Source organism: Strongyloides ratti, assembly GCF_001040885.1.
Source record: "Strongyloides ratti genome assembly S_ratti_ED321, chromosome : 1".
NCBI classification, from domain to species: Eukaryota; Metazoa; Nematoda; class Chromadorea; order Rhabditida; family Strongyloididae; genus Strongyloides; species Strongyloides ratti.
Genome location: NC_037307.1, coordinates 958,966 through 986,923, shown reverse-complemented (window position 1 = coordinate 986,923; position 27,958 = coordinate 958,966). Strand labels below are relative to the sequence as shown.

Sequence of the window (27,958 nt, the reverse complement as noted above, 5' to 3'; positions counted from 1 at the left end):
TTTTTACTTCTATAAATAAATATTTATATTTTTATTTTATTAGATGGAAGGTTCACAAAGTTTATTGTTAAATGAGGAAGCTTTCAAAATATGTCCCGATCCAAAGAAACCATTGTTTATATATGAATGGTTACGTTTTCTTGATAAAGTACTTTCTGCTGCAAATAAGGTAAATATTATTATTATTATTATTTGATTAATAATATTTTTAAATTATAGAATGATTTAAAAAGTTGCCAAAAAGAATTGATTTCACAATTAATAATAAGAATTAATTCTGGTCCTGGACCATCTACAAGACATCTATTATCAAAATGTATAGGAAAAATTTATACTATTGGTGATAGCATTGATTTGTTTAATACTATAGCTACTTGTAATGATATTTTAAAAGGAAAAGAGGAAAGTTCACAACAATTATCTATAAAATTGTAAGTTAAATTTAAAAAAAAAAAAGAAATTTATTTTTATTTTTTGTTTAAAGAACAGCATTATCTGTATTAAGTGCATTATATGAAAGTGTTGGAAGATTAGTTGGTAGAAGTTTTGAAGAAACTTTTACAATTATTTCAAAATGGATAAAAAGCGCTGAAAGTATGGTTCGAGCTGAAATTTTGAATACTATAACAAAAATTATATTAGGATTAGGAAATGCCTCAACTTCAATACATAGAGATACTTATAAATCATTAGTTAAGCCATACTTAACTGATAGAGTGTTATCTGTCAGGATTGCTGCTATAAATTGTTTACATGCTTTAGTTAAAGAATACCCAACATTATATACAATGGATATTGATGGTGTTGCTACATTGTTAATAAAAAGTTTAGATGTTAGTAATTATCATACTAGATTAGCTGTTGCTGACGTCTTTGCTACATTAACTAAACTTGCAATTAAAAATACACAAATAAATAATAGTCAAGGACAAAATAATGGTAATGGAAAATATTGGACAATTGAATCTTCATTTAATTTATTGTCTGATGTCTTTATACGTGGTGGAATTGGTGGTTTTTTAAAATCAACTGTTTCTATAACAAATATGTCTTCTTACTCTTCTTCAAAAGAAATTCGTAATGGAATAACTCTTGCATATATAAAAATAATAAAAACAATGGGTGGAAGATGGTTAGAAAAAAATCAATCATTTGTTATAACACATCTTTTATCAGTAGCTTCTAAAATAGGTCCTATTGCTTCATCAGATAATCCTAATCAGATACAAGAAGCACTTCATATGCGTCGTTGTATTTCTTTCATTTTCCGTAAAACATTTGGTCAAATTATTTCAGAACATACTCAAATTTCAGTTTGTAAAATATTTGGTACACTTCTTGGTGAATTTATTTCAAGTTACGAGGTTTTAAGTGAAACAAATACAGAAACTCTTCCATCTGTTAAACATATATCATCATCACAAATATGTACTGTAATTTTATTAGAAATATCTGCTCTAGTTCAACAAATAGGCTCATCTGTAGCAAATCTTTTTACAGATGCTACTGGTATTATGGAACCAGTTTTTGCATCTTTTCTCCATCCCATTCAATCAACACGTGTAGCTGCAGGGTGGGCTTTACGTTGTATAGCATTTGCTGTTCCATCACTTTTAACACCACTTATTGACCGTTGTATTTCAAGATTAGAACATATGAAAACATTTTCTGTTGCTATTGATGGTTATTCATGTGCTTTAGCTTCTCTTTTAACAGCATCAAAATTGTCACCTTTAGGTATTCCTTTTTCTAAATCTCGTCAGGTATTTCAATTAGCTGAAGATTTACTTCGTTCAGCATCCTCAACATCAAATATAACTCAACAAAAAGTTAAAGCTGCATGGCTACTTTTGACATCTCTTATTTTTTCTGATCCACTTTTCATTCGTCCATACATCTCAAAGTTAAAAATATTTTGGAAAAATTCTTTTCCAAAAGATAAAGAGGAAGCTGAAGCAGAAAATCAAAGAGGTGACGTCAAAACATGGATTTTTACTTTAACATCAAGATCAGGTGCTTTAGCATCATTGAATGCTTTTTATGTTAACTGTAAAGAAGATATGAATGAAAGTATTGAAAAAAAAATCTATAATGCCTTAGAGTCAAGTTTAATGACATTAGCACAAGTAGCATCTTTATTAAAATCTCATGGTACAGCTTTAAGATCATATATTTTTGAGTTAAAAATAAGATTATATGAATTATTAATTAATATGGAAACAGGCAAATATAATACATTGAATCCTACATTATTACGTGAATTAGTTGCTGATATTAGTTTATCAGATAATTCTTCCTCCACAACAATAACTTCTTTATCATTATCAGCATGTTCATTGATGGAATCTAATTTTCTTGGTGGGTGGTTAAAGACTACTGATGAAAGTACCATTGAAATGGAATTACATCCTAATCGTTCACATCTTCAAATAATAGATTCACTAGAAAGTGATATTTTTGAAAGTTTAACATGTAATACACTTTCACAGGGATACTGGCCAGAATTAATTTCTCCACCTGTAAAAGCATTAGACCTATCAATAATAGTTTTTTCCCGTCTTTATCCAACATTGGCATCAAAACACAAAATACAATTAACAGAACATTTTAAAGAAGTCATAAAATCATGGCAAAGATCACCAGCAAGACAATATTCAATACAATTAAATGTTCTTACAGCATTATTATTATCAATAAAATGTCTTAGTGAATGTAGAAATGGTAAAATGGATAATGATAATTTAAGAAAAACAAACTTTGAATTAGTTTCAAATTATATAAATCATGAAAAAATTCCATTAAGATGTTTGGCAATAGAATTTCTTTCTAGAATGGCACAGGTAACAAAAGATGCACCATATGTAGCAGGAATTGCTCAATATTGTTTTGATAAACTTCATACATTAAAAGATGAAAAAAGTCGTGCCAGTTTTGCTATTACAATTGGTGTTCTTCATAATTATGTTGGTTTATTAGGATCAAGTCAACATTTAAATACATCTGTTTCTATTACATTAGCTCTTGCTCAAGATCCATCCTCTCCAACTGTACAATCATGGGCTATTTTTTCTTTATCACTTATTGCTAATACTGGTAGTGGAATGTTTAAAGGTTATGTTGAACCATGTTTATCTTTATGCTTAAGATTATTACTTAATGTATCATCACATCATATTGATATTATAAGATCACTTGGTAAATTAACATCAATATTAATAACAGCAGTTGGTCCAGAGTTACAGTCAGCTGTTGGATCAGTTGAAAATATTAGGTCATCTTTCTTAGTTGCTTGTTCAATGATGTTTGAAAATAATGATAGTTTTGTGAAGGCTGAAGCTATAGCTTGCTTACAACAATTACATATATTTGCTCCAAGATTTGTTGAATTAGATTGGTTGGTAAAAGAAATTTGCCGTTTAATGTACTCACCACATTTAGTTTTAAGAAAAAGTTCAATTGCTTGTTTAAAACAATTATTACAAAGAGAATCTATTGAAGTAAAAGAACATGCTTCATCTTTAGTACCACAAAGTATGATTGAAAGACATGGAAGTAAAAATGAATGTATATTACCTGAAACAGGACTTGAAGGTGGTTTATTTGAATTATTAGATATTGAAACTGATCCTGAAATAGTTTGTAATATTAAAGAAAGTATTATATTTCTTGTTCAAGCTACTGGTGGTGAACATTTAAATTTTTGGATGTTAATGGTTAAAGATATTCTTGCTACATCAACAAATGAGATGGCATCATTAAATGGTGAAAAAGATGATAATGATAAAAATCAGGATGAAGATGATGATTCAACTTTTAATGTATCTAGTAAACGTTCAGAACCAGGTAAAGAAAAATTATTACCACGATGGCCAGCAAGAGTTTTTGCATTAGAAGTTGTACAAAAATTATTACAACTTTGTGAAACAGAACGTGCACATTTAGATCTTGCTTTAGCTAAAGAATTACAATTATCATCATCTGGAAAGGCTGATTATCTTGTTCTTCATTTATCTGATCTTATTAGAATGGCTTTTATGGGTGCTACCTCTAATAATACACATTTACGTTTAGCTGGTTTAGCAACTTTACAAGATATTATTAAAAGATTTGCTCATGTTTCTGAGACAGAATTTCCTGGTCATGTAATTTTAGAACAATTTCAGGCACAAGTTGGTGCAGCATTAAGACCAGCTTTTGAACAAGATACACCTTCTCATATAACAGCAGCAGCCTGTGAAGTATGTTCAACATGGATAGGTAGTGGTGTTGTAAGAGATATAAATGATCTTAAAAGAGTTCACCATTTATTGGTATCATCATTAACAAAATTAAAAAGTACTAGTAATAATATAACACCATTATACAATGAAAGTACTGCTACACTTGAAAAATTAGCAATTTTAAAAGCATGGAGTGAAGTTTATATAGTAGCTATTGAAAAAAATAATGATGAGAATTCTCTTCTTCATTTAGTTGATCCAGAATTAAACTTTTTAGTTATTTATTGGATGGCAGCATTAAGAGATTCTGCTTTATTATCTTTACCACCAGAGTATAGTAATCAACTTCCAGATGATGGTGGTTCATTTTATATAGCAGAATGTGTTGATTCATGTAAAGATTATTATCGTGATGTCTGGCCAACTATTCTTCTTGCCTCAAGTATATGGTTATCTAAAACTAATTTTGAGTTAACAACAGAATTACCAACATGTAGAAATTGGAAAAATCTTTCAAAAGAAGCACGTTTTGATATAATGATTGGTATGTGTTTAGAAGCTTTATGTTGTATTAGAAATGTAAATGATATTGATAATCGTGTAAAATTGTGCCTAAAATCAATTCATTTTATGATGAAAAGTGAATGGTTTCAAGAAAAATTAATGAGTGATATGGAAAAATGTATTGAAATAGTAAATGCACTTCATAGAATAATTTTAACAAGAGATAATCTTAGTACACAAAAACTTTGTGCTGAAGTTGCTGGTGATATTATTAAAATAGTTATTAAAATTAAACAAACAAATAAATTTAATGATACATTATATATTGGTATGGAAGGATCTGATGGATGTTTTGATACAAAAAGATCACTTGCTTTTGCTTTATTAGAATTTTGTTTATGTCTTTTAGTAAGACAAATTCCACAAATAAATACAGCATTAATGAATTCAAAGACAATGACACCATTACATTTTAGAAAATATACAAAATTACCATATGAAGGTCATGAATTAATTAAAATTGCTTTACAATTACTTTCACAAATCCCAAATTTATGTCATTATAGAGGTACAATTGTTATATTACCATCTATTCTTTATATGATTCTTGGTGTTATTAGAGAATCTGCTAGAAAAGATAGTGAACAAATTATTGGTGATATTCCTTTAGGTCATGTATCAATAGTCTCAGCTACAGCTATTCAATCACTTCGTATATTATTATCAAATCCATTAAGAGATGAAGATAATATTATAATTGATGATAATGGTAATAAAATATATAATAGTAATGAAGATGAAATATTTCAAGAATGGTGTACAGAGGTAAGAAGTGCAATGTTTTCATTATCATTAATGGATTCTAATCCAAATATACCGGTAGATCAATCAATAATATTATTATCATTAACAGTAATGATAACCTCAGTACCATCAGACTTTATTTTAGGATCCCAATTATTTGGTAAAATTTGTAGAATTTTTAAAACAGTTATTACATCAGAAAATACAAAAGTTAAATTAACAGCTCTTCAAGGAATTATATCAATATTTTCAAAAAAAGATATTTCAAAATCTTATATTAAGATATTAGGACCACTTGTAACATTAGAATTAAAAAAAATTCTTGAAAAAGGCAATGCTCTTGAAGTATTACCAGAAGATGTTTATGAGATGGATGAAGGTGATTATCTAATCTTACCAGAATTATGTAAAATACTAACAACAATTCTTTATAATATATCATCAGATGAAAAACAATTTCAATTAACGGCTCTTCTTATACAAGTTTTAGTATCTTTTGTAATTCCATCACCAGAAACAAAATTTAAAAATGTTTCTAAAAATGGTAAACAATTAAATGATTTTTGTCTTAACCAATTAACAAATTTAGCAAGAAATTATACAGAAAATTTTAAAAAATGTATTTCAGCAATACCAATATTAAAAACAAGAATAGAAGATGGTTTAAAACATCAAGGACTTCGATCCTCTCAACAGATACAAATGGCACAAATGATGCATGGAAGTAGAAAAAGTCAAACAAAACCTTCAAATTTAGGAACACCAACAATAAAGTTAGCAACTGATTTTAATACTAAATTTGAATAAAATAGAATATTTATCCATTAGTTTCCTCAAATAAAATAAAGAACTTATTAAATTAAATAAAAAACTTTTTAAATGTATTTTTGTAAATTTTTTTAAATTAAAAAAATACTAAAAATAAGATTAATTAAAAATTGAATAAATAATTATTATTAACATGAGTATTTCATTGATAGGAAAAGAAGGTATTAAATTTTGTCAAAGTTGAACTTTTTTTTGTTTCATATATTTTCTTTATATCATGAAAAATTTCATAAATTTTGTAGTTGATAAAAAGAGCTATTTATTTTTTATATAAATGTATTAAGTATTGAAAGTATTTAAAACAGTTCTTCTTAAAATTATCATTAATTTATCAAATCACCAATTTATTTCTAACTTTACATATATTTTCTAATATTAATTAATTCAAATATAAACAATTTCTAAACATTTTTTTTTGTAAAATATTTATAATTACTAAAAAGTATTTAATAATCGATAATAATATTTGATAACTTATGAAAAAAAATATATAAAACTTTTTTATTTTATATCACTTTTATAAATTATATTAACATTAATTTTATTTATACTTTGAAAGAAAATAATGATAAAATATTTGATTTAATTATAATGATTTTATGGTTGAAGTGTTATTTAATATAATATAAATTTTTGACACCTGACACAAAAATTTCAGATGAAGAAAATGTTATTGAATTTTTTTTTATAATATGAATCTTTACATATAAAGAATAAATAAATAAGTACCAATAAAGTTTAATATAAGGAAACAGACTTGATAGAAATATTGTATTATGAAGAAAAAAAAAATAGAAACACAATGAAAATTTACCAGAAAATACTCAAGAACAATATTTTTGTGTTTACATAAATTAAAAATGATATATATTTAAAAAATAGACTTATAATATAACATTAAACAAAAAAAATTGTAATTTTGATTTTTGTGATATCTTATCCAATACATCATAATACAGAGATTAAATAAAAATTTTGTAATTATGTTTTAAGTTTATTTCTTTAAAAATATTTATTTTAAAAATGTTAATTTATCAAGATAATATATTTATATATATAAATGTTAAAACAATCCATATGTTTATCATTTTGAGATTGTTAACAAAAGATAACTACCAGTAAAAAGAAGATTATTTATAAATTTTTGCAAATGTTTACTTAAAATATTTTAATCATTCTATAAAGATGTTTTTGTTTGATAAAATATTTTATTTTCTATATAAAATTTGAATATAATAGATTATTTAATTTATTAACAGATAAAATAAGTAATTATTAATTAATTAGCTATTATTTTATTTATTAAAAAAAAAAAAGAAGATAATATATATTAAATTTTTTTATTTATTGATACTGTACCTAAATGTAAATGCATAACTATAAATTATTAATTAAAAAAATTTGTCTTTCTTTGTTAAATATAAAAAATTTGATATTATGTTAAAATTATATAAGTTTATTTTAATAAAAAAAGTTTATAAAAATATTTTTAATATCTTTTAAATTTTCTTATGAAGTGTACTAATCTTACTTTTTATTAATTTATTTTAACAAAAAAATTTTTTTTTATTCTTAAATTGTTTTATGCTAAATAAACGGTGTTGAGAGGGTAAAACAAGTTATTTAGAGGAAATATGATTATACATCAAAATTCTTTTTCTGATAAACAATCTCCTCTTTATGTTAAAATTTTTATGAAATATATATATCAATATCAATGATTGTAAGAAAAATGCCATTCTTTTTATTTATTTTTAAATACTTTTATCATTAATATGCTACATACTTTATTTATATATCTTATTTTTAAAATTATATATAATAGTTAAGTAATTTTTTATATATAATAATTTGTTTTATTAAGATAGATTGTTAAAATTATCATTATTCTAAGTTGTGATAAATATATTATAATTGATATATAAATGATATTTACATATAATGTTTTTTTTAACCTATTTTTTAAATAAGATTGATGTGAAGATTAAAAAAAATTTTTGGCATAACATTTTCATGAATATATCAGTAATATGATATAAATATATAACTTTATTTTTTTTTAAAATTACCTTAAAGCTAAATGAATTTAATAAACACTTTTTTTATTTTTTAAATATTTTTATTTTTTTAAAAATATGATTTATAGGTAAATAAATTGACAACTAAAAGTACATTTTTTTAATAATAGTTTAGGAAATTTAATTGTAATACTTTATGATCTTTTTTTTTTATTTTTAGTATAGTTTTTTAGTGAAAAAAAAAATAAAAAACACATAAAAATATTTACAATAACTAACTATTAATTGTATTTACATTACTTTTTCATGTGGAGAAGATTGTTCACAATATTAATGCCAAAATCACCCTTTGCATATTTTTAATATGTTTTTTTGTTATTACATTTTATCATTTATGCTTATACAAATTCTCTGTCATTCCTTATAATATATATTTAGTTATTTGGAAAAAAAAAAATTTTTTTTTTTATTAAACTTTCATTTATTACTTTTTCAGCTGCTATTTGTTTTGACTGAAAGGATATATTATTTTTTTTTTTATCAAAAGTATATTTTTAATGTAAATTTGGTGGTTGGTTAATAATAATTTTCATTGCCAAAAATGTCATATACATTACCTCTACCACATTTACTTTTATTTGTATTTGTTTTGATCTCAGCATTTCTCAATATATTAATACTATATATGATAACAAAACTTAAGAAACGTTTTACAATATTTAAAAATTCATTCTTTCGCCTTTCTACAAGTCAAATTATTGCTGAATTAATGATGTTTATCCAATTTACAATACTTATGAGAGGAAGAAAATTTCATTGGCTTTCTAATGTTATCAAAGAAGGTACATTAACATGGGATTTATTACCAAGAATATCAGTAGCAGTTCATTATTATATGAAATTAGTTTTATATTTAGGTCATGTACTTTTTGCTTTAAATCGCCTCTCAGCAGCCATCCGACCAATGGAATATGAAGGATATTGGAATAGTAAAAATATTTTTATTGCTAGATTGATACAATTTTTATTACCATTTGTTGTTTTGGTATATATACCAATGAATCCTTTACATATAATAAGATTTCAGAGAGATAAACAAAGTGAAAGATTACGTTTATATTTAGGTGATACCTCAAATTATTTAACATCAAATATAGATTTATTTGCATGTTTATTATGTGCTTTGATATGTGTAACAATATATATAATTGTCATTTTTATAGTACAAAGACAATCTAAGATAATGGTAAGAAAATTATTGTTTTTTTTTATAATAATAATAATATTATAGAAAGAGAATAGAAGAAGAAGTGAAATTAAAGATGAAAATAATTCTACTCCATCAAATAGTAGAATTTCAGCTGAAAAAAGAATTCTATTTACAGCAATGGCGTTATGTATATCTTTACTTTTAAATGCTACCATTCAAGTGTTAACATTTTACGGAGCTTACAAAGATGATGAAGATTTTGTAATGACTATTAATGATGTATCTTATCCAATTGTTGATGCTATGTACTCATTAACTCCATGGTTATTACTATTTACATCATCCGCAATTCAAAGAGCTTTATATAAACTTTTGTGTACTGATAAAATTCAAGGAGTTATTAGTCAATTAACTGGTTCTCAATATGATTCTGTTCCAGATACTACTAATGTTTAATTCTTTTTGTCTTCTCTTATCTCTTTCTTCTATCTATCCCTCTTTCTCTTTTATTGTTTAATTTAAAAAAAAAGAAGTAATTTTATATTATAATTATTATCTTATTTTTAAATTAGCTAGAAATTTTAATAAAATTTATATTACTTTTATATTTCATAAAAATTTTTAAAATATTTTATTATATATTATATAAATTTTAAGTAATGTTCCAGTAAAATTACTATATGTAAATAACAACATTATTAAAATGTATTATTTTAACATTATATTATAACTAATAAATAAAAAAAAAATTAATTATAGTCTGTGTTATATTTGTTGCACCGGCATATTTTACTTGTTTTATAATTATATTATTGTTATTTTTATTAAAAAAAAAAATACAATTATTCTTATAGATGTATGAAAAAATAAAATTGATAATATGATTAATTTAAGAAACTTATAATATAAGTATTAGAAAGATGATAAAAAAAATAGCTTTAAAGTAGAAAAACTTATTTAAAACTATTTCTTAAAAAAAAATTTAAAATTTAAACTAATTTTTTTAATGTTTAAAGAAAAAAAAATTTAATACTATTAAGTTATATTTATTTTTATGTTCCACATATTATTTAAAAAATCATTCACATTTTTGTACAACAAACAATCTGGTTTCAGTATTATAACCATAATATGGCACAAAATTATCACAAAACTATTTTAAAACAATTTTATATATATATATAGTTTAACTAATTTTTATGTTATTTTAGGTTAAAAGTTTATGAAAGTATATCAAAATAATTTAAAATATGACTGGTGTCAATTAATTAAATTCCTTATTTCTTCTTATCATTGATAATAATTTTATATCAAACAAATTATAATTATTATTAATATTATTATTATCAACATTTTCTTTTGTATAATACTTTTGTTTTATAACTTAGCAATTATTTAAATAAGAATTTTCTTACTATTCAGTTAATTTTTTTTTTTATTTTTACTGTTCATTCTTCAATTGATTTAGCGTAATATATATATATATATTATTTTTCAAAGAAAAAAAAAATTTATAAGATATTATATATATATATCTTTCTTTCTCAAGTACAAGGCTTCATTTTATTTTTATCCAGTAAGACGATCATTTTCCAGAAATATATAGATATATATATATATATAACTTCGTACTTGGTAAGTAAATATTTTATTTATTTATTTTTTATTTTCATTTCAACCCCCTCAAACAAAAACATTTTCAAACAATAAAATATTTAATTTTTTTATATTAGTTATAAAACTTAATAATGTTGTAATAAATATTTATCCTAATTTTGAAGTACAATAATATATAACTTTAAAAAAAAAAAGAAGTTTTTGTAGTTTGTAGTATTTGTAGTAGTTTAAAAAAAAGGTACATTTTATCTTCATTGATGATAATTAAAAATGTGTAGTTTAAATATCTATTTAAAAAGAAAATTAAAGGTTCTATTTTAATTTAACCTTTTTTATTATGAAACATTATGAATCATTTTTTTTTGTTGAATTATTTCATTTCATTTCATCTCTTATATATATTTATATATATTCTAACCTTTTATACATTGAAAAAAGACTATTATGGAGGTGGTAAAAATTTTAAACAAATTATTTTACTATTATTTTCATTGATCCAATATATATTTAGTCAAATAAAATTTTTAACAGTAAATATACCTCAATAAACTTTTATTTTTATTTATAATACAATCTTTAAATTTTATTGTACATAATGAAAAATATTTACAAAATAATTGTTAGGATGAATAATTATTAATTTTATTTTAATCATTACATTAATATATATATATATATATATTTATTTATAATATAATAATAATTTTTAAAATGTTGTATTTGAATAAAATAGAATATTTGAATATGTTATATAAAAGAAATTTACCTTTCTATAACAGTTACTTTATTTTAGAATATATTAAATTTTACTAATATCAAGATACTCATTTTACAATCAACATTATATCTTATATTTACTTTAAATCACTTATAATATGGGATGTCAAAGTAGTAAACTTACCACAGTTACAAATACTCAAGATTTTTCATCATCAAATCCTATAATTCAAACAAATTATGGTTTAGTTGAAGGAAAAACTTACCAAACTAAAGAAGGTTTTATTTCAAATATATTTTTAGGTATTCCATTTGCTTCACCTCCAGTTGGAGAATTAAGATTTAAGGTATTTATTTATTTTTTTTTATTTTAAATAATATATTTATATATATTAATAACATTATAGAAACCTATTCCACCATCAAAATGGGATGGAATATTATTAGCAAAAAAATATAAATCACGATCAATTCAAAAAGATATTTATATTGAACCAATAACAATAACAAATAAAAAAAATGAAGATTGTCTATATTTAAATATAGTTACACCAGATTTATCAAATAAATCAAATAATATTAAATATCCCGTCATGATATATATACATGGTGGTGGTTTTACAATTGATTGTGCTGCTAGATATGATTATAAAAAAATTACACAAACACTTGTTAAACATGATGTTATTGTTGTTACAATACAATATAGATTAGGATTCTTAGGATTTTTTTATACAGGTGATGAAGCATGTCCAAGTAATCTTGGATTATGGGATCAATATATGGCTTTAAAATGGATACATGAAAATATACAATATTTTGGTGGTGATATAAATAATATTACTGTATTTGGGCAATCTGCTGGTGCTGTTAGTGCTGATATATTAGCATTATCACCAATTACTAGAGATATGTTTCAAAAAGTTATTCTTATGGGTGGTAATGCTGATACTATATGGGGTATTGGTGATAAAGATAAATTAATTGAAATATGTAGAAATAAAGCTATTAGATTAGGTTTTAAAAAATTAAATAATGATGAATGGAGTAAGGAAGATAATATTGAAATGATGAAATTTTTAATGAAAATACCAGGAGAAAAATTTGGTAATACAATGTTATATGAAGCTAAATATTTTAAAGAAGGAACTTTAGATAATGCACCAATTGTTGATGGTGAATTTTTACCAAAACCTATTAATGAATTAAGAAAAGAAGTTTCACCAAAATGTTGTATTATAGGAGTATGTAAATATGAAGGTTTATTATTTATGGGATTATATAAATGGAAAATTAATGAAAAATTAAAAAATAAATTGATTAATAATGTTATAGAATTTTTTGAAAAAAGTAATATTAAATTGACAAATGATGAAGCATTAGAGTTAGGTAATTTAAAAAATGTATCTACTAAAAATAAAAAAGCTTATAAAAAGAAAATTGTTACACTATTTGGAGATATTGTTAATAATATAGCTATGAGAAGATATTGTCAAGAAAGTATAGAACATAGAAAAACTTTAATAAATAATAAAAATAGTAATATAAAAAGAAATAGTTATTCAAGTGGTGATTCTGGTTTTGGTGATAAAAGTGTTTCTAGTGAAAGTATTAATTTTTCAAATAGTTTTTCTTCAGAAAAAGAAACATCAAAAACAGCTCCTTTATATTTATATCGTTTTGATCATTTTAATAAAGGACATTTAATGGCATTCAAATTACATTTACCATTTGTTAGTGCAACTCATTCAACAGAATTATTTTATGTTTTTGGTGTAAATTTATTTGTTGTACCATTTTATGTAACAGAAAAAGATAAAATGGTAATGAATAATGTTGGAATATGGTGGAGTAATTTTGCAAAATATGGTAATCCAAATGGTAATGAAAATACAAATAATAATGAAACATTTTTATGGAAACCAATAACTGATGATTCATTAGAAGAATTAAATTATTTAAAAATAAAATATAATCCTGAAATGGGTAAAGATTTTGGTGGTCCAAGAATTAAAAGATTTGCTGATTTATTTGAAAAAGCATCAAGAATGCAAAATAATGTTGAAAATTTTGTAAATTAAAATATACATAAATGATAATTGAAAGAGGCAATTTTTATACAATAAGTATTTTAAAAAATGTTTTATATTTAAATTATTTTAAAAAATATTAATATATGTTATATTTATATAATGATTAAATCTATAGAAAAAAAATCTTTTTTTTTTTTTCTAAATAATGTTAAATCATTCAACTAATTCTAGTGTATTAGATTTTTATAATTCTTATCCATCAATTCCTCGTGAAACAGATTATTATTCAGTAATATCAATTTGTATTATTTTTATTATTTTTATTTCAACATTAATTTATATAATTGCAACTAAGAAATATAGTTGTAGTAAAGAAAATTTAATAAATTTTGTCCAAAATATAGAAAAATTACCTACACATAAAGAGAAATATTTTGACTTGGATGTTATAACAATAGAAAATAATGGAAAATGTATCTCTCAAAAATTAAATGATTTTGAAAAAAGTAGTCAAATAACTTTTTGTGATGATGATTTAAAATCTCAATTAACTATATAATTTTTAAAAAAATATTTTAATATTTTTTACCAATTTTATGACGTATTAAAAAAATATATATTTTAATAATTTGTATTGTGTTCTGAATTAAATTTTTTTTATTTGTTATAATCGTTAAAATGTTTCAAAATAATATTTAACAAAAGAAATTAAAGTATTTACTATAAAATATATTTTTATAAAAGTTTTTAAACTTCCTTCTCAAACAACGAAGTGTTTTTATTGTTTCTTTTTCTTTCTTTTTTTCATTAAATACTCAGCACCCCTTTAAAATTAATATTTAAGTAGTTTATGACAATATTTTAAAAATATATAAAAGACAACACTCAAAAATTTTATATATTTAAAAAATAAACAAAAAATGTAATTACATTAAGCTTTTTTGTTAAAAAAAAATTTCTACTTCATTATGTACAATGTATTTTATTTTATATATTGACAAATAAATATAATAATAACAAAAATAATAAACGAAATGAATCGACATTTTGTATTTAGAAAAAAATGCATATAAAAATTATTTACACTTCAACATCTTGAATAGTTTCAAGTTGCCTACTATTATTAGACTTTTCATGATTTTGTGGACTATCAACATTACTATCATTTTCTTGAAATTTTTCTTGTCTATAAGAGAAACGTTTCAATAACTTATCTACATAACTAAAAAATTGATATTGATAAATGGTAATCTTCAATGCTCCCAAGCATATTAATAGATAAGGTATAATTACAAGAAAAAATGCTTGAAAAACTATAAATAAAATATTAAATATAACATTATTTAATAATATATAAAAGAATAAATGATAAGATAAAAAAAAGGAAAATAAACTCACCATAATGAATTGATGCAATTTCCCATTCTTCTAAATGTGAGTGAAGTTGTTGGTGAAAATATGCATTTTCATTTAAAAAAATGTATAACAAAAATATTAAACTAACAATCTGATGTACTATGTAAAATGATAATAATATAATTATTGGTATTAGACATGCTCTTTTCCATCGAAAGGAACCATAGATATGACATATTGATACAGATAAAGATATTAATGACATTATCATGACGGAAACTTCATTTCCAAACAACATAATTAATCGTATCAAAATTATATGGATAAAAAGATATATAATTGAAAGTATTTTTCCTAAAAACTATAAAAACAAAATATAAACATTATTAATTTTTAAAAAGTATATAATGTTTTTATTTAAATATAGTATTATATACAATTTTTTTTTTCTAAAAAAAAAACTAACCGTAATGTGTATCCTTTGATTACAAAACATAAAATGTTTTTGATTTTTTAATACAGGAACAACATAAATATCAACATCAACATTATTAATATTTGTTTTCATAATTTTAGGAAAATTTGTATGATGCATCATCTTCCAGTAATTTTCAATACAATTTTTTAAATATATAGATAATAATTTAAAAAAAAAACCTTAAAAGCTTTTAAATTGGGAGAATAAATAAAAAATAATATATATTCATTTTTAAAAAAAAATGATTCATAAAATTTGGCATTTATAGAAAAAAATAAAAGAATAATTTTAAAAAAATAAAAATTATAAAATATAATTATATTATTATTTATTATAGTAAAATCATTTGATTGTAAAGTTGTTATAAATATAAAGCTAAATTTAATAGATGCTTAACAAATATAGATATAAATAAAAAAAAATTATAAAAAGCATTTTCTTAATTAACTTTTTACAAAAAGATATTTATATGATAAATATTAATATATTCCCAATAAACTACCAATACATTATCATTATTCTAAACATAATACATTTGTTTATTATAGTTTGAAAAAAAAAAAAATAAAAATTCTTAAATATATTTTTTATCACTAAATTTTAATACTTAACTTTTCTAATTTTGACTTTTAAAAATAAAAAAATAAAATACCAAACTTGTATCCATGACAGGAGAAAAAAAAAAGAAGATGGTTTGTAAGGAATAAAAAATATTTTAAATCCAATTTGCAATCTTAATTTTAAAAAGATTTACTAAAATTTGTTAAATTCAATTCAAAAAGTGAATGGTTAGTGGTAGCGTATATAAAAATGACATTAACAGTTGACAAGAAAGCTTATAAATACTACTAACAACTAATACTTTTGAAAGAGAAATTAAAACAAAATGAGAAAAAATGATTAACCATTTCTAATATGGAATAAGTAATTCCAAGAAGAAACAGAAGTAATAAATCAAAATTTTAAAATTGGTAATTATGCTTGTTATATATTTAAAAAAATATATATCATTTCAATTTATAATTATATAAGAAATATAATATATATGAAAATGAGAAAGATACAAAAAAGAGAAAAAAAATTTTTATACAAATAATGATATCATATATATATTTATGCTTAATTAATTAGTTTTTTCATACTCCTTTATATTATATAAAACTATACTATGTAAAAAACAATTTAATTTTTTTTTGAATAAAAAGATACTTTTTTTTTTATATAAAATAAAAAAAATACCAATAAAAGTATTTTTGTGGAAAATAATAATAAAAAAAACTTAATTTTAAATAAAATTTATATTAGTAAACTAAGAGCCTTAAGAATTAAAATAATATTAATACTTTGAAAAAGCTTTTATTACATTTTTTTTTGGTATCTTTTAAATGGTGTAAATTTTAATCTCTAAAATTATCTTTTAATAAAACTAGTAAGAACTTTAACACTATTGTTTGTAGATATTTTATTTGATATAATAAAACTTGACAATTGCCTTCACATTTTTGTTTCTTAAATTATTTAGTTCCCCATATACATGTCTATAAAAAGAAATAAAAAAGGGAAGAGTTTAAAATAAAAGTACGTTTTTGTAGATAACAAACATGGTGAAATATTTTTTCAAATTATTTTTATATATTAAAAGTGCCTAACTGAAGGAAATGGAAAATGAGGTAATTTTGATAAATAATTTTCTTTATATATTTTAACTTAAATAGTACATGTTTCTTTTATATAATTTTATTTTCCTTATAGCATAAAAAAAAAATTCATCTCATTAAAAAACATCATTTTTCTCATTTAATAAATTATGTTAATTTAGAATAGCCTTACTTAAATTTTTCTCTTCCTAAAACTATCTAAAAATACAGTTATCATGTGATTCTAGAAAACTATATATCAAAAATTAATTTTTAAATAATATTATATATAATTTAATAATAAGCAGGTGAAAATTTAAAAAAAAATTTAATTAACTAATAAAATTATACTACATTATCACACTATAAATTCCTCTCTTATATTATTGAGGTAACCATTAACTAAATTATTTTTATATTTTATTCAAGATTAATAGCCAAATGTTGAGAAAGTAAAAGATAATGTTATACAAGATATTTTTCAACAATATAATTTATAAAATTAAAATTGAGAGTGAGAGGAGGCAACTGAATAATTTAATACAACCCTCGTATTATTTTAAATATATTTTTATTTAAAAATTTTAAAAAAAAAAGCCCTATTACATATTTTTAAACAAATTTAAAAAAATTTTATTTTGGCATTCCGTAAGGAAATGTATTTTGATCAACATTCGTATTATCATGTATATTTCCAGAATTAAGTGGAATATTGTTTATATTTATTGGTTTATACATATCTTCATTAATAACTTGTTCACCTGAATTATCATTTTTCTTCATTATTCTTCTAGAACCCATAAAACTAAAAAATAAATATAAAATAAAAATGAAGTTAATTATTAATGACGTACTTTCTATCAAAAAAAACTTGAAACAATGTAATTACAAAGAATATACCAATGTATATACCAGCTATTTTAGCAAATGTACCTTCATTAAAATTAACTTGAAAATCTTCATTTTTTTTTCCTTTTTTACCTGTAAAGAAAAAAAATGGATTATTTTTTTTTTCATATTCTTCTCTATGTTTTTTCCAAGCCTCATCTCTCCTTGCATGATATTCTTTCCATAGTGTATTTCTTAAAAATTCTTGATATTTTTCATACTCTTTTTGTTCCTCACTATTCATTTTTTTATTAAAACGACGCCATATATCTTCGAAATCTTTTTGTGTATAACGACTACTACGTTGTTGAGAAAATTTTTTATCAGGACCATAATAAAATGTTTGCTTATGATAATAATATCCCCCATTTGGATTTTGATAATTTGAAAAATCATGAGCTTGCCAAAATTGATTATTTCCATAACCCCTACTTCTATCATACTGAGATCTTTTCTCATCATTTTTTAAAGTTTCATATGCTTCACTTATTTCCCTAAATTTTAAAGAATTTTCTTTTGAGTCTTTATCATTAATTACATCTGGATGATATTTTTTAGATAATTCATAAAATTTTGCCTTTATTTCACTTTTACTAGCACTTGGAGATACACCAAGAATTTCATAAAAAGATTTCTGAGAAGAATAATTTAAATATCTCATAAACCTCCATGTAACATTCCTTCTAGTTAACATAAATATTGCTAAAAAAAAAAGTATTTTTAAAAAATATTTTAAAAGATATATAAATACGTAAGTTTTTCAACGAATTAAAAAATTAATAAAACAATCAAATCAACAAAAATTTATTAACTATTGATCAATTTTTAAACTAATCCAGGTGGATGGATATCCTTTCCTTTTTCTAAAAGTAATTTTTTCCTTTTTAAATAATTAACAAATAAAAAATTTGAAATAATTAAAAAAAATACAACACTAATTCCATAAATAAAATATCTTTTGTTTCTTTCTTCTCTTTCATAAAGTTCATTTGGATCTAAAAAATGTCCACCAACATCTCTAATAGAATTTTTTATTGATGGAGAACCTTTGTATAACAAATTTGAAATATTTTTTCTCATAAATCTATCTCTTGATGTGCATTCCATTAAGTAACCATCCCTTGATTCTAAATCAAATAATTTACTATCATATTCAGCTCTTGTATCACTTTTTTTTAGTACATCATAAGCATCTTTTAACTCCATAAATAATATTGTTTTACTTTTAAAAGACCAATAATTTTTGTCAATCGAATTATTATCATTATTATTTATGTATAAATCTCCATCAGGATGTAACTAAAATTTATATTAAATATAAAATAACAATAGAAAAAAAAATACCTCACGTGATTTTTCAAAAAATGCCTTTTTTATTTCATTATTAGAAGCATCTCTTGGAATACCAAGAATTTCATAGTAATTTTTTTTTCTAAAATATACAAATATTTACAATGTACACAATAGTTCAAAAAAATACCTTACTTGATGTCATATGATGCTCGACGATAGAAACTTTTTTGTATTCTATACAATGATTGATAAATATTCATCTAAGAAGAAAAATCTACCTAGTTACGTGAATGTTGGTATAATGTAACACTCTTTTCCTGTTAAGAAATTTCTTATTTGTAAAAAATTAAATATTAATTAAAGCTAATGTACTTAGAAATGAATGTTTTCGTTGTACCATGAATAGTCACGTATTATTTCAAATAACCCTTTTATCCATGTACAGGTTAGATGCCATTTGAGCTTGTACAAACCCTTTTACAATGCAATTGAATTAAAAACTGAAAAATGTTTAAAATATAACCCCTATATAAAAATAAAATAGAAGTTTATTGCAAAAAATTACTTATTTATATCGTCGTTTTGAAGAAAAATATGACGAATGACGGAAAATTTAATAAAAATATATCCACTATTTAGTAAGGTTTGAAATCGGCTAATAAAATTTAATATGTTTAACTTGACTTTTGAAATTTATCATAAAAAAAAACTTTTTTTTGGAAAACAAGGATGGTAATACACCCATTCGATAGCCCTTGAAAAATCATGAATTTTGAATATAATCAAGGCTATGTATAAATGAAAACCTAGAAAGTTATAGGCAGTTGAAGTTGGAGGCGAAAGTGGAGAATATTTTTTGACAAAAATCGCCTTTTATGATTCATTGAAGATTTTTAAAATTAATTCAACGATTCTAGATCAGTTTTTTATGAGAAAGTGAATGAGACTAGTCCCATCTTCACAGGATGCTTATATCTCAAGATATAAGCAAAAATGTAGCTAACAAATATTTTCGAGCACGAGTTCATAACTCAAGTTTGGAAGCTCACAGAAACTTGAAACTTGGTGCGCTGAACTTCTATTCACTTTTAAAGTATAGTCTACGTTAAAAATATTTTCTGAATCTCAATCGTTCTTGAGATATGAAATGTGGTTATTTTTCGCGCGCAATCCATTATCATCATTTTTTATATCTCAATAATCGTTAAAGTTATAAAAATATTTTGAAGGTAGACCCTATATGAAAACGTTATAGAAGCCGATTAAAAAAAACTGCTTTCTTATATCTTCATTTTGAAGCGAGATATGACAAAAGGCGGAAATTTTTCTAAAATATTCATTGTTTATACCTTTTCAATATCTCAGGTAAAACTTATCATACGGCAATAAAATTAGTCTCATTCAATTCCAATTTCAAAATTAACTGAAAATAATAAGATTCGTTGGTAATATATTCTATTTCTTCTAAAATTCATCAACTACCAAAAATATTCTAAATTTTCGGCATCATCATTAATAATAGTGCCACAAAAAAAACCTTTTTTTTGGAATTTTTAAGTAAAAGTATATCATTCGATAGCCCTTGAAAAATTATGAATTTTGAATATAATCAAGGCTATGTAAAAATGAAAACCCAGAAAGTTATAGGCTGTTGAAGTTGAAGGCGAAAGTGGGGAATATTTTTTGACAAAAATCGCTTTTTATGATTTATTGAAGATTTTTAAAATTAATTTAACGATTCTAGATCAGTTTTTTGTAAGAAAGCGAATAAGACTAGTTCCATCTTCATAGGATGCTTACATCTTGAGATATAAGCAAAAATGTAGCTTAAAAATATTTTCAAGTACGAGTTCATAACTCAAGATTGCAAGCTCACAGAAACTTGAAACTTGGTGCGCTGGGCTTCTTTTAACTTTTTAAATGTAGTTCACGTTGAAAACATTTCTTCAATTTCAATCGTTCTTGAGATATGAGATGTGGTTATTTTTCGCGCGCAATCAATTATCATCATTTTTTATATCTCAATAATTATTAAAGTTATAAAAATATTTTGAAGGTAGACCCTATATGAAAACGTTATAGAAGTCGATTAAAAAAAACTTCTTGTTTATATCTTCATTTTGAAGCGAGATATGACAAAAGGCGGAAATTTTTCTAAAATATTCATTGTTCATGCTTTGTCATTATTTAACTTGAAACTAATTACATTAAAAAAGAATTATAATTCTTCATTTTTAGCTAATAATTTTATCTAAAACAAATAATATTTTTAATTTTTATGATTTTTTTTTATAACATTAACATGATAATTGAAAATTATGCTATTTTTGTTATTATATTTTAAGGTAATTCTATTACTAATTATGATTTTTATAAATATGCATTTAATATGAATATATGATAAATTTTTAAATTGAAATCATTTATAAAAAATGAAAAAGAAAAAAAGATATTTGCATTAAAAATGGAATATCTTGAAAATCTAAGATATTTCAGTTGCCAATATATTATTTTTTTTTATGGAGTAATAATTTTCATACCATTAATTATTATATCATGTATTAAAAATGGCCCTGAAAAAGAAAAAAGTGTTAAATCTTGTCAAAAAAAAGTTATATTAAATGAAGAAACAAAATTATCAAATACTTCATATAAAGAAACAGTTATAGTTGATAAAAAAATATGTTTTCGTTTTGCATATATACTACAAATTGGAATAGCATATGTTAATTGTGTTGGATGTTCAAAAAAAATAATTAAAGACATGGATATGTTTGAGGCTCCAACTAATTCTATACAAAATTATATGAAATCAAAGAAAGAAAAAAAACAATTAGTTGTTAGTTGTTTTTTGAATACAAAACAAATTAATGATTTATTGAAAGAATTTAAAAATGCTAAAGATACCAAATTAAAAGTTTCGCAAACATCATCTAAAAAACCTGTGTTAGGTAATACATATGTCTATAGAACAGATGATGAAGTCACAGGAATTGATAGAGTTGTTAAAAATACAATTACAAACTCTAATACTTCAACTATAGAAAGTTTAATAGAGGATGAAAATATGTTAGGGAGAATAATACAAAATGGACCCAGACCTTTTGATTATAAATTTGATGAGTTGGCTGATATTTTAAGAAAAGCAACAAATATTGTTTCAAAAGAATCATGTCTTATTGAATGTTCTATACCATGTGCTGTTTATGGTGATATTCATGGACAATATTCAGATTTATTTCGTTGGTTTCAAATAAATGGATGGCCTTCAAAGACTAAGTCAATTTTTTTGGGTGATTATGTAGATCGTGGTATTTATGGTGTTGAGGTTATTGGTCTTTTATGTGCCCTAAAAATTGAGTTTCCGGATAATATTTATTTGATTAGAGGTAATCATGAAGAAGAAAGAATAAATAGAAATTATGAATTTTATCATGAAGTATTATATAAATTTGGTATAACACAAGGCGAAGAAATGTTTAAATTATTTAGTACTTTTTTCAGTTATCTTCCATTAAGTGGTTTAATTGGTGGAAAAATTTTATGTATGCATGGTGGTATATCACCTAAATTAACTTCATTAGACACAATAAGAAATATTATCAGACCAATATCTTCTTTTACTAATAAAACATTAGCCTGTGATTTGGTGTGGAGTGATCCTTGTAATAATAGAAAAACTCCTGAATATACACCAAACTTTGATCGTGATCATATTCATGGTATTGGTCAATTATTTACTACAAAAGCTATTGAAAATACCATACAAAATCTTAATATTGATCTTATAATTCGCGCACATCAAGTACCATTAAAGGGAATAACTAGTTTTGCTAATGGTAAATTATTAACAGTTTTTTCAGCACCTGGATATCAGGGGGATAATGCTTTTAACATTAATTGGGGAGCATCTTTATTTATTAATGAAGATTTTAATATAACAATAAATAAAATAAGAGTTACTCGAAAGTGTAGGATGAATAGAATTAAAGCTATTAATGCTCGTAAAGCTAATAAACAAAAAATATTGCTTAAATAACATTTACAAAAAATATTAACCATTTATATTTTTCTAGTGTAATTGATTTACAAAATAAAGTAATAAAATTATTAATTATTTACTTTACTTATTTTGACATTACCATAGATTTTATGACATGCAACATGTTCTTTATTTTCAAGAATAATTTTATTAAATGGAAGATTCCAATACACATTAGAAGGTAGACTGCTATCACAGAAAAAACACTTTTTAGAACTTTTTTCTTCTTTTTCTTTATATAATTTTTCAACTTTCATTTGAGCAATCATGTGTTCCTTAACATTTATATCAAATATATAAACAGTAGCAAACAAAGGAATTGAATGAAAAGATGGATTTCCTAAATTTTTTGTTCCATCATCATCAGAAAAAATATATGTTTTAAATTCTTCCTTTGTTAATCCTTGACTAATTAATATTTCATCAAGTGTTGGTAAACAAAATGCTAATTGAATATTATCATATGTTCCAGGTTCTAATATTGTATCACAATTCATTGGTTTATTATCCATTAAAAGTTTTGCTTTAACTAAACTTCCTAGTTGATTAGTTGTTTCATTTTTTATATCATTAGATAAATGTTCACAAGCATTACAATATAAACATGAACCAATTCCTCCACATCCATCTTTTTGTCTATTTCTACATGGTTCAGGTAATTGTTTTTTATTTGTAGAGGTACGTATTTCAAGATAAATAGAAAATGGATTTCTAAATGTTTCATGTACTTTGACTATACCTGTTAAACTAAAACATGGAGGTTGATTTGATATTTTCACTAACTTTGGCCCACTTTTATCAGTACCTTTTTGAAATTCAATCTTTTTATTCCATTTTGATTTTTCTTTAAAAATAATATAAAATTAGAAAAAAAAAATATTTACCTTTATTATAAGCACAGGGTTGGTGTTTAATTAATTCTAAATCAACTTTAAAATCATTGTCACTAGATAAAGAAATACAGTATTTAAAAAGAAATCCAAAAATTAACAAAACAACACTTTTGAGAATCATTATTAAACAATAAAGAAATAAATATCCTTTTTAAACTTCACTGGCATGATTAAAAAAATCCACCTATAAAGAAGGAAAACCCAAATCTAAGGAACTAGTTGTTAAAATAAAAATAATCATAAACCTGTCAAAACACCACATGAACAATCTTTGAAAAAATATATAAAAAAAAATCAAATAACAGGAATATTTATAGAAATAATTTCATTGAAGTCATGTCAAAAAAATGAATATAATAACTATTTAATATGTTGATTATAATATATAACAATGATAACAAAAAAAATTTAAAAAAAATTGAGCCAAAACAATTTGATATGTTTTAGAATTTAGTATGTGATAAAATATATGCCTAAAAGTGGATATACAATAAAATTTATCTACAAATGGTTAATAATATAAAGTGGCAAATTTATGATAATACTAATTTATTATCTTACAATATACAATATTAAAACAAATAATTGTTATACTACAATCATGAATTTCATTTTTTATTTTTAAATTTATATATTTCAAGATTATAATATTTTTAAAAATCTTTTTAAAGATTATTTAAAAAATATATCTCAACATCGTCATTTTCAATAAAGTTATTAGAATTTTTTATTATCAGTTATCTTCTTAAAATTTTGATGTTGAAAGAAAAGTTTCAAATATAAATTTTTAATTTTTCATAAAAGTTATTTATTCATTCTGTGCATCATATAATATCTTAATGATTGTAGTTATCTTTACTAAAACTTTTTTAATCATTTAAAATATTTTTTTTAACTTTATCCCTATACTTTTTTATTTTTCTTATAGAAGCTTTCAGAGTTAAGATATATTTTATTAAATCTTAATATACGCTATTTTAAAAATTTTTTCCTATAATATTGTTGTATTTGATTTCAATTGCTCACAATATTGATAAATAATTATAATCAATATAACCTAATTAATTACTACTATTTTAAATAAATCAAGAAAAAAAAATTAAGAATAAATTTTAAACAAAAATATTTACTTTTTAAAAAATTTAAAAACACTTGTTTTCACGATTATCTTAGGAATCAATAGATATAATTTAATGAAATAAGTTATTCGACAAATAAATATGATCCCCAGGCGTGTGCTTTCAATTTTTGGCCAAATATGTTTCATAAATAAAGTTGATTTTAATTTTTTTCGAAAATGAATTATTGGCCATTTTCTACCCATGTGTAAAACTTTATTAAAATATCATTTATTCTAAAAAAAAAATGCATCTTTTGCGTTCTTGGAGCCATATCTATGTGAGAATGAAATTTTGTTTAAAAATTCCGTTTTTCATAATCAGCGCAATTTCTTCTCCCAGAAAAGGTTTTTAAATATTTGAAAATCGAAAAAAATTTTATTAGCTCAAATTTCGCCTATATAATATAAGGATAGCTTAAATTTCGCCTATATAATATAAGGATATTTATTAATTAAATTAAAATACACCTTTTAAATTATTTCCTTGAAGCAAATAGTTAATCATAACAAGCAATATATTCTGAAAAAAATATCATCATGTTCAAGTTTTGAGATTGTGATTATTCAAAAATTAACTAAATATTCAGAAAAAAAGTATTAATTAGAAGTGGTTTCTTTCTTAGCATTCTTTTTATTCTTCTTTCCATTTCCTTTAATGACAACAGCAGATTCAAATGCTGAATCAAATGTTGTAAGACTACCTTTTTTTGAACCTTTAAATCCGTTTGTGTTTGAAACACCATTTCCATTAGCTCTCGTTTCATGTCCATTTTCTTTAGTGCCATTCTTTTGATTTCCATTGACATATGGTTTCCCATGCCTTGATGAATTACGGCTGGATCTATTAAAACTATTTTCATTATTAAATCTTCCAGATCTCATACCGGCATTATATTCTCGGCTAGGAATATCTCCATTTGGCTTACTATAAAGTTGTTTACTTAAATCATCGACTTCCTCTCTCATTTCATCCATCTCCTGTAAATGCTTTAAATGAAAATCAATTAAAAACTCAGCATTTGCAATCGTTTCAGAAGTTCCAGTAAAAACAAAATCAACAAAATCTGGTTTGTCATCATTAGATATAATAGCACCATCAGGTCCTTTTTCTAATGGTTTTTCCTCTCCAATCTGTACACGAATAGTTCCACTTTTATCAACAATATCCTGAATAGTTTTTCCTTGTTTACCAATCATTTTTCCCACCATATTTCTAGGAACTTTTACTTCACCAGTTTTATATTCAAGAATTGCTCTAGCTTTTTCAGCTGCTTCCTTACTTTCAGCAAAAATTTTAAATACAACTAATCCATCACATTCACGAGTTACCTCATCAATTTGGATATCTTCAATACCTTCAATATCCCTAGCAGCAAGTATATTTGTACCATGTGTTCCAATAGCAAGTCCCATAAAGGTTGTTGATAATGTAAACTCTTCAACATGCTTTGGTGTTGCAGCAGCTTGTGAAAGTAATCTAGTAACTTCATCTTTTTTCATAACCAATTGCATTTTTTGACGAGTATCATTAAAATAAATATCAGATAAAATCTTAACTCTTTTTAATGAATTGGCATTATATGTTGAGATAATAAATTTTCCAGTAGGTTCACCAAGTATGCTATCATTATACTTGTATTCAATGGCAATATCTCCAATAATTTTAATTAAATCATTATAAGAATCAGGTCTATTGAAATACTCAACCATATCAGAAGGTACATTAATTTCTTCAGTTTTAAGCATGCTAGAAGTCAGTTGGATGGGTTCCCTCACTTCTCTACAATCACCAATAGTAACAATATCGACGAGAGAACTTTTCTCCACACTTTCTAATACCACAAAATTATTCTCAACTTTTTTTATTTTTCCTTCAGCCCAACCAACAAGACCTCCCATGTCAGATAAGGTGGCACTACGAGCTTCAACAATTGATCCAACTTTTATAGCTGAATCTGGATTTGTTAGATCAATTTTGGTTAAGCGATCTTTTCTTGAAACAAAACAAGAGGTTATTGGCATTTTTTGTGGAGGATTTTCACATGATTTGTATTGAATAAGTAAGCCATCTGTGTCACTGAAAGACTTGATGACAGCCTCAACGAGAGTATTTGATGATTTAGAAGCTCTGACTTCAATGTCCATATTAGTAGTCTTTGTCGGTTAGTAAGATTTCCAAATCGGCAAGATATGTAAGAGAATAATATCTAAAAAAAATATATATTATTTAAAAAAAAATTTACTACAAAATAAATATTTCGAAAAAAAAAAAAAAATATAACTGTAAAATTTAAAGAAAC

At 22.8% G+C, this 27,958-nt stretch overlaps 9 protein-coding genes across 9 annotated transcripts; 5 read left to right on the top strand and 4 right to left on the bottom strand.

The window, feature by feature from the left end:
- Positions 1-43: 43 nt before the first annotated feature.
- SRAE_1000032100 (Armadillo-like helical domain and Armadillo-type fold domain-containing protein) lies at positions 44-6,335 on the top strand (the record flags this gene model as incomplete). The annotated part of the gene is made up of 3 exons (XM_024647138.1): positions 44-169; positions 220-431; positions 485-6,335. The coding sequence occupies 3 exons, from the start codon at positions 44-46 to the stop codon at positions 6,333-6,335; spliced, it is 6,189 nt and encodes a 2,062-aa protein (XP_024501247.1).
- A 2,724-nt stretch (positions 6,336-9,059) lies between these two features.
- Positions 9,060-10,040, top strand: SRAE_1000032000 (7TM GPCR, serpentine receptor class v (Srv) family-containing protein; the record flags this gene model as incomplete). The annotated part of the gene is made up of 3 exons (XM_024647137.1): positions 9,060-9,419; positions 9,462-9,620; positions 9,666-10,040. 3 exons carry the CDS (start codon positions 9,060-9,062, stop codon positions 10,038-10,040), a joined length of 894 nt encoding a protein of 297 aa, XP_024501246.1.
- Positions 10,041-12,076: 2,036 nt separating this feature from the next.
- Positions 12,077-13,999, top strand: SRAE_1000031900 (Carboxylesterase, type B domain-containing protein; the record flags this gene model as incomplete). Its single annotated transcript, XM_024647136.1, has 2 exons — positions 12,077-12,265; positions 12,326-13,999. The coding sequence occupies 2 exons, from the start codon at positions 12,077-12,079 to the stop codon at positions 13,997-13,999; spliced, it is 1,863 nt and encodes a 620-aa protein (XP_024501245.1).
- Positions 14,000-14,156: 157 nt separating this feature from the next.
- SRAE_1000031800 (Hypothetical protein) lies at positions 14,157-14,510 on the top strand (the record flags this gene model as incomplete). The annotated part of the gene is made up of 1 exon (XM_024647135.1): positions 14,157-14,510. The coding sequence occupies one exon, from the start codon at positions 14,157-14,159 to the stop codon at positions 14,508-14,510; it is 354 nt and encodes a 117-aa protein (XP_024501244.1).
- A 521-nt stretch (positions 14,511-15,031) lies between these two features.
- Positions 15,032-15,875, bottom strand: SRAE_1000031700 (Hypothetical protein; the record flags this gene model as incomplete). The annotated part of the gene is made up of 3 exons (XM_024647134.1): positions 15,032-15,264; positions 15,350-15,668; positions 15,774-15,875. The coding sequence occupies 3 exons, from the start codon at positions 15,873-15,875 to the stop codon at positions 15,032-15,034; spliced, it is 654 nt and encodes a 217-aa protein (XP_024501243.1).
- A 2,180-nt stretch (positions 15,876-18,055) lies between these two features.
- SRAE_1000031600 (DnaJ domain-containing protein) lies at positions 18,056-19,863 on the bottom strand (the record flags this gene model as incomplete). The annotated part of the gene is made up of 6 exons (XM_024647133.1): positions 18,056-18,227; positions 18,277-18,355; positions 18,404-19,012; positions 19,246-19,609; positions 19,655-19,742; positions 19,796-19,863. The coding sequence occupies 6 exons, from the start codon at positions 19,861-19,863 to the stop codon at positions 18,056-18,058; spliced, it is 1,380 nt and encodes a 459-aa protein (XP_024501242.1).
- Positions 19,864-22,067: 2,204 nt separating this feature from the next.
- On the top strand, positions 22,068-23,642 carry SRAE_1000031500 (Serine/threonine-protein phosphatase PP1-beta catalytic subunit; the record flags this gene model as incomplete). The annotated part of the gene is made up of 1 exon (XM_024647132.1): positions 22,068-23,642. The coding sequence occupies one exon, from the start codon at positions 22,068-22,070 to the stop codon at positions 23,640-23,642; it is 1,575 nt and encodes a 524-aa protein (XP_024501241.1).
- Positions 23,643-23,713: 71 nt separating this feature from the next.
- SRAE_1000031400 (Hypothetical protein) lies at positions 23,714-24,659 on the bottom strand (the record flags this gene model as incomplete). Its single annotated transcript, XM_024647131.1, has 2 exons — positions 23,714-24,489; positions 24,530-24,659. 2 exons carry the CDS (start codon positions 24,657-24,659, stop codon positions 23,714-23,716), a joined length of 906 nt encoding a protein of 301 aa, XP_024501240.1.
- Positions 24,660-26,255: 1,596 nt separating this feature from the next.
- SRAE_1000031300 (Fragile X mental retardation syndrome-related protein 1) lies at positions 26,256-27,803 on the bottom strand (the record flags this gene model as incomplete). The annotated part of the gene is made up of 1 exon (XM_024647130.1): positions 26,256-27,803. One exon carries the CDS (start codon positions 27,801-27,803, stop codon positions 26,256-26,258), a length of 1,548 nt encoding a protein of 515 aa, XP_024501239.1.
- Between the last annotated feature and the right edge of the window lie 155 nt (positions 27,804-27,958).